We start from the raw sequence: 18,079 nt of genomic DNA on the forward strand, positions 1-18,079 counted from the left end.
GCGGAGGGGAGGGAGGGGGGACCCACCCTTCCGACGGTCTCAAGGACCCGAAGAGTGAGAATAAGCGAAGGACACGAACCTCCCGAGGCATCTCGGCATCTAGAGCAGACGCCATAGAGTCGCTGAGTTAGCGCCCGGGACAGGGTGCTGACGCCGCTGTTTCTAGAATTCCTTCTGCTCTCTGGAGCGGCCAGGGTGGGGGAATACGGATCTCTGGGTGCCACTGGATCAAGCTTGGTGGGGCCGGGGCCTGGGAATCTGCGATTTTACCCACTACTTTGGGGACTCCGATGCACCCTGAGGTTTTTTTGTTTTTTTTAAATAAGCATGGCTATGTTTCTTTTTTTTGTTGTTAAGATTTTATTTATTTATTAGAGAGGGAGCGCGCGCGTGCACAAGCAGGGGGAGCGGCAGGCAGAGGGAGAAGCAGGCTCTCCGCTGTGCAGGGAGCCCGACGCGGGGCTCGATCCCAGGACCCTGGGATCACGAGCTGAGCTGAAGGCAGACGCTCAGCCGACCGAGCCCCAGGCGCCCCGCACCCTGAGGTTTGAGAGTCACTGGTCGAACAGATTGTTCCAGACCACGGTCAGGGCGGCCCAATGCTCGGAGCGCGGCCTCACCTGTGCGCAGGTCTCTAAGCGGCGCTTGCGAGAGCAGCCGTCACTCTCTTCTGCGCACGGAGGCCCGCTCTCCACATTTTAAATTCTGCTTTGCGGCCAAGACTATTGCAGTAAGGGTGACAGCAAGGAGATTAAACCCTCCCGCCCGTGAGGTGCACAGAAACATTCTATCTGTTCTGAATCCACCCAAATGCATCACAGCAAATGACAGCTTCTGTCGTGCCCCTCCCTGCGAGTGTCCGTCCCACATCGCCAGCATCCTCGAGGCTTCCTGGGGGGCGGGGGACTCATGGTCCTCAGGACCCTCGGGAGCGGCCTGCTTTGCCTGGGCACAGGGCCAAGAGCACCTCCCTGAGCCCTTCCCAGCTGCCCCCCCAGAGCGGAGCGGTTACCTTGGTCTGGATGACCTGCTGTGGGAAGTCTCTCATGGCGTTCGTCAACCAGCCTTCCAAGCTCTTGGCAAAATTACGGATGGCCTGTGTCAAGGTACCTGGGGGACACAAGCCATGACACAGTGAGAAAGGCAGTCCTGATCCCCATCAGGATCAGCAGGAATGGAAGAGGCGCACATGCAATGAAGCTGTTGGAGCAAGAGAAAGAGGCGGCTGAGCACACACGGACGAGGGACCAGGGAGAACGTAGGGCATTTAGTGAGGGAGGCGCCGGGTGAGAACTGGGGCCACCCAGTGCCTTCATCTCTGTTCCTCTGCCTCCTGCCTTAGTGGTCCCCTCCCCCAGCGCGACTCTGCCCCCGGGGACACTGGGGGGTGTGTACAGACATCTGTGGTCGTCCCAGTGGGGGAAGCTCCGGCATCGAGCGGGTGGGGGCTGGGCTCAACCCCCCTGTAGCGCCCAGGACGGCCCCCCATTACAGAGAACAGTCCCCAGTGCTGAGGAGAAGCCCTGACCCACACACATGCACGTACAGATCTTCCACCAACTTCCGAGTTTATTGTGAGGTGGCTGGCAAATAAGAAACAAATCAGACTGTTTAAAAAGAAAAGACTTCAAAAATGTAAAAGCAAATATACCCCCACCCAAACCTGAACACGGAGACTCTAACTGCGCATTGCGGTGAACGGCTCCGGGGCGGGCAAGCCCAAAGGAGAAGCGCAATGGTTTGGCTGTTTCCCATTTTGTGGCACAAAAGCAGCAGACCAGTTCATTAAGAAAGACCGAAGTTTCCGTCGTGCCAAAGGGCACAAAAACTGATAGGTCACCACCAGGTGTACCCATGCCCGCCCCCCCTCCCCCCGCGGTCATTCCTTAAGCGCGAGGCCTCAGGGCCCAGCTTCCTCACTCTGGGGCTTCTACCCTCAGGACCCTGGGGGCCGCAAGGGAGAGCCTGTAAGGGGCTAGCAGGGCATGCCCCCTGCGGGGACGGGGGGCGTGTGTCATCACCCCCGGGGGGGGGCCCTGCAGGCGGCCCTGGAGGCAGAGGGGCACAGCGGGTCGAGACCCTCCCAGGGCTTTCAGCAAACGTGCAGACAGGGAGGGGTAGGGCTATCCCATGACCTCGGCCCCGCTCTGGGGATCTCCTGGGGGGCATCCCGGGCCCCAGAGGAACTTGGAGACTGGAGTGTCACTGGGAGCCCCGCAGCACCGAGCACGCCAAAGCCCGGGCCAGTGCTGGCGGGCGGTGACCCAAGGGTGACGGGCCTCCCCAGAGCCGCGAGCTGGCCCTCCGCTCGGCCTCGTTCTGGGGGGGGGGGCAGGGAAAGCACAGGGGTGCCGGGGGGCGCAGCAGCCCGCAGAGCCGCTTACTGGGCACCGGCCGCAGCACGTCGGGGATGAGGATCTCCACCAGGGCCTGGTACAGGATGTGGTCGCAGTTCCTCATCCACTTGAGAATGGGCTCGCATTTACACAGAGACACCAGCTTGTCCTTTGGGAGGACGGCACCTTCGGGTTCCCCGTCGCTGTGGGGGACGGGACAGCCGGGGTGAGCTGCGGCCCGCAGGGTGGCAGAGGGCCCCCGGGACAGACCTCGCCCACCTCTCATTCCCCAGTGGGCCCGCGCCACCCCCTTCCCTGCCTGTGGCCAGGGGATGACACGTCCCCTATTTGGGCCGGCATGGGGTCCCCTCTACAGTGTCTCGTGCTGAAGCAAGGGAATGGGCAACACAGTCAGTGTGGAAACCATACACACACACACACACACACACACACACACACACACACACACACACACAGAAGGGGGCTCTGAGCGCCGATTCTTGGAAAGGGGACGCATTTGTCTGTGGGTCACAGCGTGTGTGTCCGCAGCCTGCAGGTTAGCGCCGGGGTCCTGGGAAATGAGCTGGTGGCTCCGTGGCCACTGGGGGCAGGGGCGGGGCGAGGGCAGTTACCTGGCAGGTAGAGAGGCCGGGCCATCGCCCGAGGAGGCTTTCGAGTTCCAGAAGGAAAGCCACAGCTTCTCAATGTAGTGAAACTGGAGGTTCACCACGACGTCTAAAGTTGCCTGCGAATAAACACAGCCGTCGACCTCACGGGTGTGCGTGTTAAAAAGTGTGCCTATCACGTGTTGTCGGGACATGCCAAGTGGGCAGCGTGGAGAGCTGCAGTGGGGTCCCCTGAAATCCAGAGAGCGACCACAAGAGGGGACGGACGTGCCACGGTTTAGAGGGTGGAGGTTCTATCTACTTGGCGAGAGGAAGCAGGGGGCCGCTCCCGCCTCTGCCTCCTCCTCCGGGTCACCCGGGGACACCTGGTGATGTCGCAGAGTTTGGCGGTTCTGGCGACGCGGGAGGCTGACCGCCTCACCGGGTTGTGGGGGGAGGGCAGGCTCGCTCGGCTCTCCAGCCCCGGCCCTGGGGGGACCCCCACCCCGAGGCCCAGGCTCAGGGTCTCCCCGGGCGCGGCGGGGGGCGGGCAGTCACCTCGCAGTGCCGCCGGTAGACCAGCTGCAGGGCCTTGACGTCGTGCAGCGTGATGCCCTCCTGCAGCAGGGCGCTGCCCAGGTCGGGCGCCGGGAACTCCGGGAAGACGTGAGAGACATCTGGGGGGAAGGCGGGCGTTAGCCGAGCTGCAGGAGGGCCACGTGCTGGGGGACTAGGGTCAGGGTTAGGGTTGCCAGTGACCGCTCCACAGCCCTGGCTCTCACAACTTTTAAGCTTTGGTTTTCTCAGGGACGGAATGGGGACAACACTGTCATCTCCCAGGGACAGTAAATATGCAGATGAGCCCTGAGCCCAGGCCCCGGCACTCAGCGGGCGCTCCCATCACCCCAGCGTGGGGGCCACTCCAGGCAGTGAATCTGGGGAGGGGGCCAGCCGTGGCTGTCCCTGGTTACTTCCCTGAAGGATTCTGTCTGGGCTCCAAAAACACACTAAACGTAGCTGAAGGCCACTGACGCCTTCAGTGTGTGTGCCCATGGACGCTGACCGCAGCGAGCCGCCCTGGGCGCGACCCGTGAGGCCGGCTGCGAGTCAGGCGCTCCCCGGGGCGGCCGTGGCGCCAGCAGGGGAGGGGCTCTCCCAGGGAAGGGCCAGGCAGCCGTGGGTCAGGCCAGCAGGAGGGGAGAGCCCGTTTTAAGGAGTCCTGAGCATCGTAAATGCTCCAGGGAAGCAAGGAAGAGACCCGAGGAGGGCAGCCGAGTCCTGAGGCAGCAGGTTTTAAAATACATCCAGTCTTCTTTCCGATGGGCATTTCCTTTTCTTTCCTTCTTTTCCTGATGGTCACTTTACACATTCATTCTGGGGGCATCTGCTGACTATTCTAAGATCTTGGGGATGCCACAAAGGTTGACCTAGCACATTTCTACGGCAGGAGGTATTCTACGAGCCAGCTGTTTCAAGCACCCCTGCAGATGCTGCACGTGCTGAAGCCCGCGGGCCCCGGAAGAGCTGAGCGGACGCGGGAGCTTCCCCGGGAGGCCTGCCCGCGGGGCGGGGGGCGCTCACCTATGTACTGCTGGTGGTGCTGGCTCTGCGCGGCCATGGCCTGCTCCGCTGTGCTGTGCGGGCTGCCGTGCGAACCGCTGTCCCCGAGGCTGTCTGTCTTCTGGGCTGGCCGGTACCTGGGCAGGGGACACTGCGCCATCACGAGGCCCCGGGTGTACGGCCCGAAGGGGGCTCAAGGAGCACGGAACTGAGCGGGATTCAGTTTGGGTGTGTGTGTGTGTGTGTGTGTGTGTGTGTGTAATGTTTAAAAACTTGTGGTAAAATACACGCAACATGAAATTCACCATTGTAACCGTCTCTAAGCGCACAGCTCAGCGGCGTGAAGCACACTTACATGGCCCTGCGACCACCCCCACCCTCTGTCTCCAGAACGTTCCATCTCCCCACACGGAGATTCTGTCCCCACGAAGCACGGACTCCCCACCCCCTGCCCAGCCCCCGCTCCCACCCGCTCCTCTCTGTCTCTGTGGACGGGACTCCTCTGGGGACCTCCTGGGACTGGGGTCCTGCGGGATGTGTCCTTCTGGGTCTGGCTCTTCTCACTGAGCCCAGTGTCCTCGGGGTCCCTCCACGTCGTGGCAGGTGTCAGGCGTCCTTCCTTTTTAAGACTGAATGAATAACATTCCATTGTCTGGATGGACACATTGGCGTATCCATTCATCCGCTGATGGATATTCAGGGTTGCTTGTGTGTGTGTGTGTGTGTGTGTGTGTGTGTGTGTGTGTGTCTTTTTTTTCCCCCTAATACTTCTCCCTTAGAAGATAAGTGAACTTCTTTATATAGAATCACCAATATCTTACTATTATATGGTCTCAAAGGAAATTCTGGGACTTTTTTTGCCTTGAGTCAGAAAGCAGTGGACAGCCTGTCCTGGCGGCAAACGGGAAACATTCCCCGAGAAGGGCTCCCAGGGCCCGGCGTGCCTTGCGCCCAGCAGGCGGCTGCGAGGTGGTGATGGTGGTGCTGTGGGAAGAGCGGGGGGACCCAACTCCAGCGGGGAGCGCCTTTCCTTGTGGAAAGTGGGGTCAGGCTTCCCGTGAGGACGGAGAAAAGCCTCTCAGACACGTGTGGACTGCCTGACTCGGGCGGTGGTTCCAAGCGCAAATGGCACGAGCCTGTCGCCATGAGACGTACAGCTGCTCCTAAGATAATACTCTGCCTGGTGTCGTGATTCACGGGTGTTTGTAGGGGCCCAAACCCCAAACCAGACAACAACAAGAAGCTACAGAGTCCATGTCTGGACAAATAGCTTCAGGATGGACTGTTGGTTCCACTCTTATCTGTTGGCTGCTGGAGAATGTCCTGGAGACTCTCTTCTGTGACCTCCAACTCCTGCAGTTGGACATGTGGTTTGGAGTCCCTGGGATGGCCTTAGAGCCGCTAAAGTGGGTTCTTAGCCGCACACGGATGGGCCAAGTTATGAAGGTGCCACGTGGAGCAGTCTGGACTCTGGAGAGGAGCCAGGGACAGAGGGAAGCAGGAAAGGAGAGGTGACTGCAGGACTGCCAGGGAGGTGACATTTGAGTGGGGCCATGAACCAGGGGCCTGCAAATCCCAGCTGTGGAGGGCCAGTGCTGCTCCTTGTTTTGTGAATAAAGTTTTATTGGCACACAGCCACGCCCACTGGTCTCTGTATCACCTGTGCCGGCTTTCATGCTACCACGGAGGACTGAAGAGTCTTGACAGAGTGGCCGCAGAGCCTAAGATATTTGCTCTTTGGCCCTTTACAGAAAGGTTTGCTGACCCCTGCCTTAAAAGATGAGTCAGTGTGTGATGAATAGAGAAGAGAACATTCCAGAAAATGACCAGGCCTTTCCAGCCATTGGATCAGAATGTCAGGAAGAAGCAGCAACTTAAGTGTATAAGCTTCTTTCTCCAGGCTTCTTGGGTTAGTTTCAGTGTTCTCTCTTTTTTTCCCCCTATAGTTGAAAATTAAAGATCTAGGATTCCAGCTCTATGATATTCTGGAAAAGGCAAAACTATGGGGACAGTAGAAGGGTCAGTGGCTGCCGGAGGTTGAGGGGAGGGAAGGATGAATAGGCAGGACAGAGCATTTTCAGGGCAGTGAAACTACTCTGTGTGATCTGTAATGCTGGATACATGTCATTATACATTTGTACAAACCCATTTGAATGGAGCACCCAGAGTGACCCCTAATGTCCAGTATGGACTTGAGGTGGTAATGATATGTCGATGTAGGCTCGCCACTTGGCACAAACACACAGCTCTGGCGCCACATTGATGGGGGGGAGGCTGTGCATTGAGCACAGGGGGCATATGGAAAACTGCACTTTCTACCCAATTTTGCTGGGAACCTAAAACTGTTCTAAAAAATAATGTCTATTTTTTTTTAAAAAGAGAAAGATCCGAAGGCTCTGTTAGCTGGATGAGGTTGCATCCCCAGCTTCCTGTGCCTTGGCTCTCCCAGGACGTTGGAGACAGAGGTTCATATGAATCTATTTCTTCCATTACAGTTTGGAGAGTTCCCTCCTCCCTATGTATTTAATGTTTGAGAGACACTTTTCTGTATGTTCTCCCAAGTGAAACTCAGACCCGACCCTTGCCTTGGGCAGGAACGTCAGTCCTCAGGCTGGCTTTGGGCCAGGTCACCCACCTTGGCTTCTGATGCATGGGCTGTTGCCGCATGGCCATATACTGGGTGTCCTCCTGCAGCCGGTTCAAGGGTGAATCTGGTTTCAGGCGGATCCCATAGTAATGATACTTGGAGTTGCCCCTAGAAACCAAGCATCTCAGGGTCAGTTCTCCTTGCAGATGTTCTGAATGACAAGACAAGTGCTCTATCTTGGCCCTTCATTTTGGGTGCTCAGGTTCAGTGTTCCCTGGACCATGTGGGAAATGTTCACGGGCTGTTCCATGATCAGAGAGGGGTTTAGGAAATTCTGTACTGGGCATCCGCCTCTTGGAGATTTCCCCCCCTTGCATTTTAGTATTCTAAAGGCTCTGAGAAGTCCTGCAGTGGGAAAAGCAGTCCAGCTTTGTTTGACCTGGCATGGCCTCACCACCATCATCATCACCAGCATCACCGTCATTATCATCATCATCATACCATTGTCACCATCATCACCATCATCAACACAATCACCAGCATCACTGCCATCACCATCATTATCACCATCACCACCATCATCATCACCACCATCATCACCAACATCACCACCATCATCATCATCATCTTTACCATCATCATTACCAACATCACCATCATTACCAATATCACCATCATCACCATCATCATCACCACCATAGCATCATCACCACCACCATCACCATCATCACCATCATCACTATCCCATCATCATCTTCACCATCATCACTGTCATCATCACCATCAGCATCACCATCATCACTGTCATCACTGTCATGACTATCCCATCATCATCATCTTCACCATCATCACTGTCATCATCACCATCACCACCATCATCATCACCACCATCATCACCGTCATCACTATCCCATCATCATCATCTTCACCATCATCACTGTCATCATCACCATCACCACCATCAGCATCACCATCATCACCATCACCACCATCATCACCGTCATCACTATCCCATCATCAATCTTCACCATCATCACTGTCATCATCACCATCACCACCATCAGCATCACCATCATCACCATCACCACCATCCCATCATCATCATCTTCACCATCATCACTGTCATCATCACCATCATCAGCATCACCATCATCACCATCATCACCATCATCACTATCCCATCATCATCTTCACCATCATCACTGTCATCATCACCATCACCACCATCATCATCACCACCGTCATCACTATCCCATCATCATCATCATCTTCACCATCATCACCATCATCACCATCAGCATCACCATCCTCACCCCCCACCCCTAGTCATCTGACAACATGATCTAGGAAATGGTAACGCTTTGGGAAACACTATTGTAGCTTATTATGTGAGAAATGAATGATCAGAGGGCTTTAGACAATTTGGTTAAGAAAACAGGCCAGAAGGGCTCCTCAGGAGAGAAGCAGTGAAGGATAGACATGCGTCTGGCAATAGGGACAAGTGGGCGGAGCATGGGTCCTTTCTGGATGAGGTAGCAGCGTGGCTGGTGCCAGGAGGAGTTGGAAAGCAGGGGGGAGAAAAGCCCCAATCCTGAGGCCAGCATCCAGGACACTCTGACGGTGGAGGCCATGCATGAGCTGTCTGGAGAGGCCCCAAAGGCAGTGGTGGCTGTGTCCCCAGAGACCAGGGGCTTCCTCTCCTTCTCCCCCGTCCTTCCCTCCTCTATCCATTGATGCTCTGTAAGGATGTTCTCTGTAAAGGATCAGAGGGTGGCAGAGAACATTCTCTTGGCCCCTTCTGTGTGCTCTAGGCCCCCCACTTTGAATAGAGTATGGCTGCTGTTTTCTAGTGGAAGGAGTGTTTGTTTCCTGCCTGGGTAAGTCTGCAGCATATGGCAGTCCCTGGCTGCTGCAGGCCAAGGGCGAGCTGCTGTGGTGGACTGGTCCAGGCAGAGCAGAAAGCACCAAGAAATCATAAATCCAACTCTAGATAATCCAGAGGCTGCTTTTTAAGAAAACCTGTTATTATGGAAAATTTTAAAGAAGCACTGAGTGCTGAAGCAAAGCCTTTGTCCTTGTCATCAGGAGAGAGATGGCCCATGGCCAACGCCTTGGGCTGGTCAGGCCCGTGCTGCCGCCAATTCAGAACAACTCCAAGTTCACCCAGACGCATGCAGGCAGAAGGAGAAAGACCACATTCTCCAAAAGCTCAATATCTGTATAGAGGACGCAGGAGGACAGGTGGGCGTGGGGCTACCAGGCACCCCCATGTACCCACCTGGTGCCCAGCCGCCGCGTCCGCAGGCCCATGAACACGGAGCGGATCAGCTTCCCAAAGGAGGCGGCATTCACAGGGTCCAGCTTGTGCTCCTGGCAGTGCCGAAGGTAATGGTTGTAGAGAGAGCTTCTGGGGAGACTCACGCCTTCTGCGGTTTCGTAGTTATCCAACAGCCACTGGAGCTGGATGAAGAAAGACACACTCACGTTCGTCAGGATCCCCCAAAATGCTGAAAGGCTAACGTGGCCTCAAGAAGCACATGCTTTCTCTCCATTAACATGATGAGGAAGTTCATAGCCACTGTCGCTGATTTGGATTTGAGAGATTCCGGGCACATGAATTAACAGCTTCTCTCCACTCCTGTATTTATTCCTTCAATGTTCAGCCTGGTTTTCAGATTCCTTGACTTAATTTACAAAAGCCTGCAAGTGACTGAGACCTCTTGGGTGTCTTCCTAATCATTTAGACACCATGTCTCCTAAACTTACAGGAATGTCAAGATGAAGAGGAAGATTGAAGAAAGCTCGGCAGACCCATCAGCACTGCCCCCGGCATTAAACAGGGCGACGTGGGCCTTTAGAGCTTGTCCACCTCCTGACATCTTGTGACTGAGGGACAAATCGTTCATCTAAGGATTAAGATGGCTGGGGCTCGGCCACCTGTCTCATCGCTGGTCACTGAAGAGGAAAGTCCTGCTTGAATTCTTGCCCTATTGCTTGTGCTACTATCCATGGCTCCAACCAGGAATCCTGCACCTGGGGCAACCAGATTCTACGAGAACAGGCTGGGAAGGAAGGGAGGAGGGGAAGGTGGGATTCCCAGACACTCCTTCCCCCTGCCCCTCTTCTTAGCAGCTCTCAGACCCGATGCGAGCGACTGCGCTTCCTCCCTGAGGTAGGACGTGTGTGCCTCCTGAGGGGTCTGTGTTCACGGCTGGGGGGCTGGCCGAGTGGCCCGGAAACCATACACTCTGCAATGTGTGGTGTATTTTCTCTCAGGAAAGCTCTTCCTTTTTCTTTCGGAAACAGCCACAAAAGAAAACAAAAAACAGGACGACGGGCAGAGGCGGACTGACCTCTCCTCGTGTCTCAGAGAGAGGCTGTACGCAGAAACGGGACACAGTACTGAAGAGGCTTCCGCGCCAGGTTCTGGGCCCAGGCCGGAAGGCAGCCAAGTCGCTGCCCCCAGCAGCCCCCTGCCCCCGGGCTCAGCATCGGGTCAGAAGGGCAGGAGCCGTCCCCACAGAGTCAAGCCCCCACACCGGGCAGCGGCCCAGAGGAAGCCTGCCCAGCAGAGTGCGTCTGTTCCCTGATCAAGGGACGTCTGATGTGTGAATACTAAAGCCCTGAACGTGCTGGGGATTTGGAGAAGGGCAGGAGCTGTGCCCAGGCCCCAGGCCTGAGGCAGGATCCTGTGTGGGAAGGGTGAGGGGCTCCCGGCCCCCCGCGGACCTGGGTGTGGGGCCCCCAGCACATCGCACACCCTCTGCACCCTTCTAGACCCAAAGTGAGTGTCTGCCCAGGGAGAGCTCAGCCGCAGCCGGCCCCGGGCCATTGTGGCCCTGCTCGGCCCCACACGCGCACGCTGGGGGGTCGGCTGGAGTCTCCCCTTTCAAAGTTTTATCATGGAAAGGTTCCAACAGGCACAGAGGTAGAGAGACCAGCGTAACTGACCCCTGCTTCTACGGTCGTCAGCTCGGGGCCCCACCTGCCGCCTCCTGCCTCTGTTGGACCTCCCTGATCTAGCGCAGGGCCGAGTGGGAGGCGGGTGGTGGGCCGGCCGGGGGCAAGGAAAGGTTCAGAGGTCGAGGTGGGCACGGCTGCATGTGCGGGATGAAGGTAGGCCACAGGCCAAAGGTCCAAGTGAAGGGACACGTGGGGGACTGACAGAGCAGAGAGTCCTGTAACAGAAGGACAGACATCGGGCGACAGGAAGGGCTGGGGTCGTGGGCTCTGCTTTGGAGAGGAGGTCGGCTGACTGCTGGGCCGGCTTCAGGGCAGAGGTTGGGCGCAGGCGCGTTAACGGGGCACCAAGGCTGAGGACGGGGTCTCCGGGGGCACGCACAAAGAGGGCGTTCACACACATCGGGCCCGAGGAGGAGGAGGAAGAGTGGCCAGAAGGCCTAGCATTCAGGCCCAGTCTATTGTGCTGCCCTGTCGCCCAGGGAACCAGGAGAGGCTCCCTCCCCACAGGCTTCTGCAGAGAAGTCTCTGAGCTGCAGGAGCCTCCTCAGGGAGGGACCGGGCGCAGCTCCTGCTTCTCCCTGGGCCCCGGCACCATGGTCACTACGAAGCCGGCCTGCTCCCCGTGTGGCCCGCGTGGCCCTGTGCCCTCCCGCCCCAAGCTGAGGGCTTGCGTGGCTGACAGCTGGCCCCTCACCCGCCCAGCGTCCCAGTGTTGGGGAACCCCAGGTGGCCTCCTCCCGGCCTCAGCAGCGGGGCCACTGAGGGGCAGTTAGGACAGCACAGAGCCGTGGGGGAGGAGGGTGGCCGCAGCCCCCGGCAGAGGCCCCGGGGAACAGGACGGCGCCCAGGAAGGACACCTGACCCCCCTCAGCCGCCCCTCTGCGAAAAGAACTTCCTGTCGCCTCACTCGATATTTAGTTTTCCAACTCTCCTTAAATGTGCTTTTCCTACCACCTTTTTCTCTCCAGAGCTTTGCTCTGGCCCAGGAGCCGCCTCCTTGGTCCTCCCTGGCCCCCGACCCCTCTCCCCCTGCTGCCGGAAGCTGTGGCGGCAGCGTGGCAATGCCCTGTGACCCTCGGGGTGCACCTTCCTCCCCTCCCTGAGCACCCCTGCCCGCCTGGGCTCGGGGAGGCTGCGGGACGGTAGGCCTGGGGCATCTGGAAGGGGCCGGGGGTGAGCACAGCCCCATCGGCGTCAGGAAGCTGCCCCCCCAGCGACAAGGCACGGGGGCAGGGGTAACTGGGTTCCCCGGCTGCCACCCTCTCTTATTTTCAGTTTGGGATCCAGGTGAGGAAGGGCTGGTATTTGAGGGGGTCCTTTGAGCCCCGGGGTTTTCTTCAGAGAACTTTCCTCCTCTGAAGCTAGCAAGTGCATTTTATCTATTTATTGCTCGTCTCCCCCACTGGAATGAGAACCCCAGGCAGGTAGAGATGGAACCAGGTCTGCCCACATTTGCACCCCCAGGAGGTGCAACGGACCAAGAGAAGGGGTCCTGAAATGCAGAGGGGCCCCCAGCATGCGGGAAGCCAACGGTCAGGGTGCAGAAGCTGGAGATTTTCTCTCTCTGCCCTCTCCCCCCCAACCCCCGGCCCCGGGAGCACAGAGCGCCGCTTCTTAGGGAATCCTCCGGGAGCGGGAGAGGAACACGGACTTTCAGGCGAGAAGGGTGAGGTCAGGTTCCGTAGGTGGTGGGCTGGAGGGGGCCCTCGACAGGACCGGCTCACATGTATGAGGAAGTGCTCAGGAAGAATGATCGCTTCAGCTTACCACCATCCCCCAGCCCCATGTTGTTGAAATGAAAAATGGATCTCTTTACTTGGATCATTATGTTGGCATTGACAACAATGATGCATGGTTATCTCGACAAGTTCTTCCCAAGCAGAAGTAACTCCAGAGACAGCTGACACCTCTCGCAGCCCCCAGAACAATCAGTTACACTTTCTCCCCCTTTTGCAACAGAGGGGAAGCTGATTCAAGTGACCAATGAGTCAAGTCATGACGGAGCTGAGGGAAGGAGCCATGGGGAAGCGTTCGAGGCAGAGGGAACAGCCCGTGCAAAGGCCCTGGGGCAGCACCGGGCCTAGCGTGTTGGAGGAACAGTGAGGGGGGACCTGTGTGGCTGGAGCAGAGAGAAGGGGAAGGGGAGGGGAAGGAGGGGACAGGGCTGGTCGGCAGGGCCCCAGAGGCTGTTTTGATGATGATGGCTTCTACTTGGAGTGTGATGGGGGACCTGGAGGCTTCTGGACAGAGAGGTGCCATGATCTGACTTTGGTTTCAGTAGAATTACTGTGGCCGCTGCTGTGAGAAGGGCCTGGAAGCTGGGGGAGGGCAGCTGCCAAGGGCTCACTAGGTGGTGGCCACGACACTCCACGGGAGAGATGGTGGGGGCTGTGGCGGTGGAGGAAGGGGAAGTGGTCTGCTTCGGGATGGTTCTGAAGATGAGGTCAAGAGCATCTGGCGGTGGGGTCCGGGAAGCGAGGGTGAGCAGCAGAGGATGGTGGGAGGCTCAGGGGCTAGAGGGGCAGTCGGGGCTCGGCTTTGGACGCGCCGCGCTGAGCTGCAGCTCCAAGCCAGCAGGTGGGAGAGGCCAGCTGGCGGGGCCGCCTGGGAAACAGCCTTTCCACTGGGAGTCAGGGTGGGGTCAGCAAGGCGGCGAGGAGGCTTCGGGAAAGAAACCAGCAGTCTGACCACGACAACTGCTGGAGGTGTTTGCCACGATAATTTGGAGCAACTTCTGGACAAGGGACCCATCCCAGGAAGCTGCCGATTCTAGCCAAGCCCCAGCCCTGGTCTGCACGGCATGCTTTGTCATCACACGGGCCTGCAGTCCGCCACCAACTGAAGACCACGTGATCTTTGGCAATTTGTGGTCCTCAATTAAAAAAAAAAGTCATAGAATCTAAATACAATTAATTTACAAGCAGGTCCACCTCCCAGGGTTTGTTTATTACATAGACCACGCTGTCCCCATGTGACAGTGACCGTGAACCAGTGGTGGTGGGGGGTCCCTGCGTGGGGGGGGTGTTGTTCTGTGCAGGGATCTGGGGGACGGCTGAGGGGCAGCCCTGGGAGGAGCCCAGGCCCCTCTCCTGCTCAAGGCGGGGGACCTTGACTGAAGTCCCCCCAGACCAGGCACCATGGTGGTTGCATCTGCGGTGGGGGAAGGCGTTTTCCTGCCCAGGGCAAGCGCTTCGCCTCCTTCCCTGCAAGCAGCTATCCCTGGTTTTCACACCACCAAATCTGCCCATCCCCGTCTTCGAGACTGCTCCAGCCTGTTTCGGCCCCAGGCTGGAAGGTTCCTTCCACCTGCAGACCCCCTGGGTCTCACTCAGCCCCTCGAGGGCAGCTGGGGAAATTCCCGGAGACCCCGACGCCGGCTGGGTCTGGAAGGCACTGTCTCGCCTCCCAGGCTCAGGGCATCTCGCTAGCCCTGGACACCACCCCATGGTAGCCCGTCGCCATCACTGTCGTCGGGAAGCAAACTCCGCAGAGCATGAGAACCAGCTCCAGCGGAAACCCTGCACGGCTGGCTTCTGTGCCCACTTCGGTGTGACCTGGGTGCGCCTTCTCACAGCCGCTGGGCCACCGCCCGCGCATTCCCAGCTCCCGGGCGGGAGTTCTCCTTGTTCCTTCTGCCCCTGTGTTCAGCACAGCTCTGGTGCGGGTGGGACGCCGCGACCCCGGCTCTCGGAGAAGGGTCGGCTGGGAGGCCACCAGGAAAATGGGTCCGTGGGGCACAGCCCCCAGTCCGGCTCGTCTGCCCTAGGGCCGGGCTGGCAAAGGAGCCGGGACTCGGCCAGTGTCTCCCGGCACCGGAGCCCACTCAGCGGCGGGCGGCCAGGGTGACAAGCATCATGAGCGAGCATGGCCGGCCGCCGCAGGGACACAGGGCCCCACCTCGGGGCCAGGACCCATGCTCTCCCTCCCCTCCTGGCTCTCACATCGGCTGGACAAGCTCCAGGAGGCTTTCACCCCAGTGCGTGGGGTCGACTCTTCAGAAAGATCATTTCTCTTCTCTGATTCTGAGCCACCAAGCCCAGACCCTGCTGCTCACAGCTCCACGACACACGACACACGGCCAGGGAGAAACGGGCGCAGGGAGTGTTTCCCGCTCCGAAGCGGAACCAGCAGGGAAGCAGTCAAAGGCGTCTCCTTCCAAAGGAAACGTGTTAGAAACCAGAAGCACCCTGCAGCCAGAGACAAGCGGCTCATGCGTTTCCCCACAGACATTTTAAGTTTCCTGCGGAGGCCTGCCTGCCTGGGGTTTGTGCCCCACATTCTGCCTTCCTCGGGGCTGACCCGGTGCCGGGGCTTGCGGGCCGTGTTGAGGCCACGCGTGTTTGCTTCAGGGCCCTGCTGAACAGAGCGGGCCACCGTGCAGACGTGCCCGCACAGTGGCCTGAGTTTAAGACTGAGCAAGCACACACTGCCGATTGTTCCCTCCCCAGATCGGCCGCGGGGCTGACACTGTCCAGCAGTAACTGGAGACAGGGAGGCCATGAGCCACCTAGTCCTGGGGGGGGGGGGGCACTCAGCAGGGGCCTGATGCTCTCTTATTTATTCATATATTTATTGCGTTGAGATGATGGGTGTGAGACTGCTCTCCCTTCCAGTGACCGGGCCTCTGAGGCCCAGGAGTGCACGGCCCTCGTTACGTGTACCTGGAGACCTCGTTACGTGTACCTGGAGACCTCGTTACGTGTACCCAGGACACCTGCACCAATCCAGAAACCTAGAAGTTTCTGGACCTTCCCTAGCTGGGTTTCTGCCCCGACATCACTGCCCTTTGAGCCAACACCTCACTTGGCACGTCGGCCAGTACCAAAGTCTTGACGGGGCCCTAGTTAGGAAATAAAGACTCTTAGCTGGTCACCTCCTCCAGTCCCATCCTGCCCCACGAAGCTGCCCAGAGACAGGGACGTTTGCTGCCTCCTAGCACGGAAGCTACCATCAAGGTCTCCCCAGGAGGAGAGCGAAGGAGAAAGATCCTATACAGTTAAAATCAGTAGAAATGTGTTGCTTTGCACTTTTCTCCTATTATTATTATTTTTTTCCCCCAAAGAGCTGACCACAGACAGGAAAGGCAGCTGAGAGTCATTAAGGTGCCCCCAGTCCTGCCTTTTCTGTTGTGGTTGCTGCCTATCTCAGTATCACTTTATCTGTGATGCCCGTTGCCTTCCCGGGCCCTGCAGGGAGCACACGTCTCGCTCTTCCCTCCGCGAGCACCGGGAGGGTACATGCTGTTACCAGGCACGTGCACGGATGCAGGACCCTTTCCCTCACGCTGCTGAAAGGTGGTTTTTTTTTTTGCTGGATGTAGCATCCTAGGTTGGCTCCCCCCGCCCCCCGCCACCTTTCAGCACCCGAGAGGCGTCATTTCATGGTCTTCGCTTGTTTTTAAGATGCCTACGAAGGTTACGAGTGCGGCAGGGCAGGCCGCCGGGTCGACACACACTTACATGGCTGTTGAGTAAACCGCTTTTGTGTGAAGTGATCCCTTCGCTTTTTTGGAGGTTTTCAATCGCCATTTCAAGCTAAAGAAAATGTGTGCAGAAACAAAACAAAACGGAAAAAAAAAAAAAAGGAAATCAGATGGTTAGCATCAGCCAAGATTTGTTTTTATTAATATCCAAATAATGATTCAAGCGCCTACAAAATAAAAACAAGGCTTGACGCAGGTTGGGGGGGGGCGTGGTTAGGTGGCGAGTAAAAGCTGTGGCCTGGGAGGGGAGCGTGACTCCTGACATGCGGGTGAGCGCGGGAGCCCGGGAGCGCGGGAGCGCCAACAGCACAAAGGAGCATCTGCAAACACCCGCTGTGGCATTTCACGTCTGCACAGCATGACTACTGAGCCGAGGCGCAAGTTCAGGTAGAAGCAAAGCCAGCAGAATAATCACCCCGCTGCTCCCCTGGACCCGTTATCGGTTGCTAGGGAGAATCAGCTGTCCACCCAAGGACAGCCGGTGGCACTACTAATTTCCCGGTCGGCCTGTCCTGTCACAAAGCCCAGGGTCTCCCTCCTGGGTGCTCCAGGAAGATACCAACGAGGCCAAAAGACCCTGGCCCTGCCATAGGGAGCCGTCGAACCCTGGGGCCACTGGACATGTCACAGAGATACACTTCTGAGTGTTTATGAAGCGTGAGCTGGGCAAAGTCACGGGGAGCTAAGAGGGACACCTTCCTGGGGGAAGGGGCTTCTGAGCTGGGTTCCGAGGACCTCATGGAGGGAGGGAGCTAAGGTGGTCCAGCAGGCCGACGCACCGGAGCAAACACCCGGCTGTGTGCGGCTCCTGCCACATTCGTACGTGCCGAATTTGACGCCCACTTGTGCATATTAAATGGAAATGGGAAATCTGCTGGAGCCCACCACGACAGGCAGAGAACAGCAATGGAAGGAAATAACCCAATGCACACCCTGACCTTCCTCAAACACGCAGGGAAGGCAGACTTCAGCAATGTGTGTGCAAAAAGCAGGTGGAACATGTATTTTGGAAAGAACGGCTGGACGGGGCTCCTGGGCCCGAGTGCAGGAATGAGAGGGTTCTGCTTTGCCCATCACCTCTTCTGACCACTCTGTGGGTGTCCACTGTCACCACTTTTACTCAACACTGTGCTGGAAGTTCTAGCCAGGGCAGTCAGGCAACAGTGAGAAATAAAAGACATCCATATTGGAAAAGAAGAAGTAAAACTATCTCTATTTGCAGATAACATGATCTTAGACATAGAAAATCCTGAAGGAGCCACAAAAAAATAATTAATGCTCATAAACAAACCCGGCAGAGTTGCAGGATACAAATCAACATACAAAAATCAGTTATATTTCTCAGCAATGAACAATAGGAAAATGAAATAAAGAAAACAATCCCATTTACAACAGCATCAAAGAAAATAAAATACCTAGGAATAAATTTAGCCAACGAGGTAAAATACTTACATTAAAAACTATAACGTTGCTGACTGAAATTAAAGAAGACCTACATAAACAGAAGATATCCTATGTTCATGGATCAGAAGACTTAATATTTAGA

At 57.2% G+C, this 18,079-nt stretch overlaps 1 protein-coding gene across 1 annotated transcript in view; it reads right to left on the reverse strand.

The window, feature by feature from the left end:
- The window catches only part of RFX2 (regulatory factor X2), an 87,816-nt gene that overhangs the window by 4,933 nt on the left and 64,804 nt on the right, over positions 1-18,079 (reverse strand). The window contains exons 6-13 of the mRNA XM_032394469.1: positions 16,511-16,585; positions 9,367-9,548; positions 7,137-7,256; positions 4,523-4,638; positions 3,500-3,618; positions 2,969-3,081; positions 2,385-2,539; positions 1,013-1,110 (exon numbers count right to left, since the gene is read on the reverse strand). Of these exons, the coding sequence (XP_032250360.1) occupies positions 1,013-1,110; positions 2,385-2,539; positions 2,969-3,081; positions 3,500-3,618; positions 4,523-4,638; positions 7,137-7,256; positions 9,367-9,548; positions 16,511-16,585 (978 nt within the window). The remainder of the gene's footprint in view (positions 1-1,012; positions 1,111-2,384; positions 2,540-2,968; positions 3,082-3,499; positions 3,619-4,522; positions 4,639-7,136; positions 7,257-9,366; positions 9,549-16,510; positions 16,586-18,079) is intronic.

Source organism: Phoca vitulina, unplaced genomic scaffold (genome assembly GCF_004348235.1).
Source record: "Phoca vitulina isolate PV1807 unplaced genomic scaffold, GSC_HSeal_1.0 scaffold81, whole genome shotgun sequence".
NCBI classification, from domain to species: domain Eukaryota; kingdom Metazoa; phylum Chordata; class Mammalia; order Carnivora; family Phocidae; genus Phoca; species Phoca vitulina.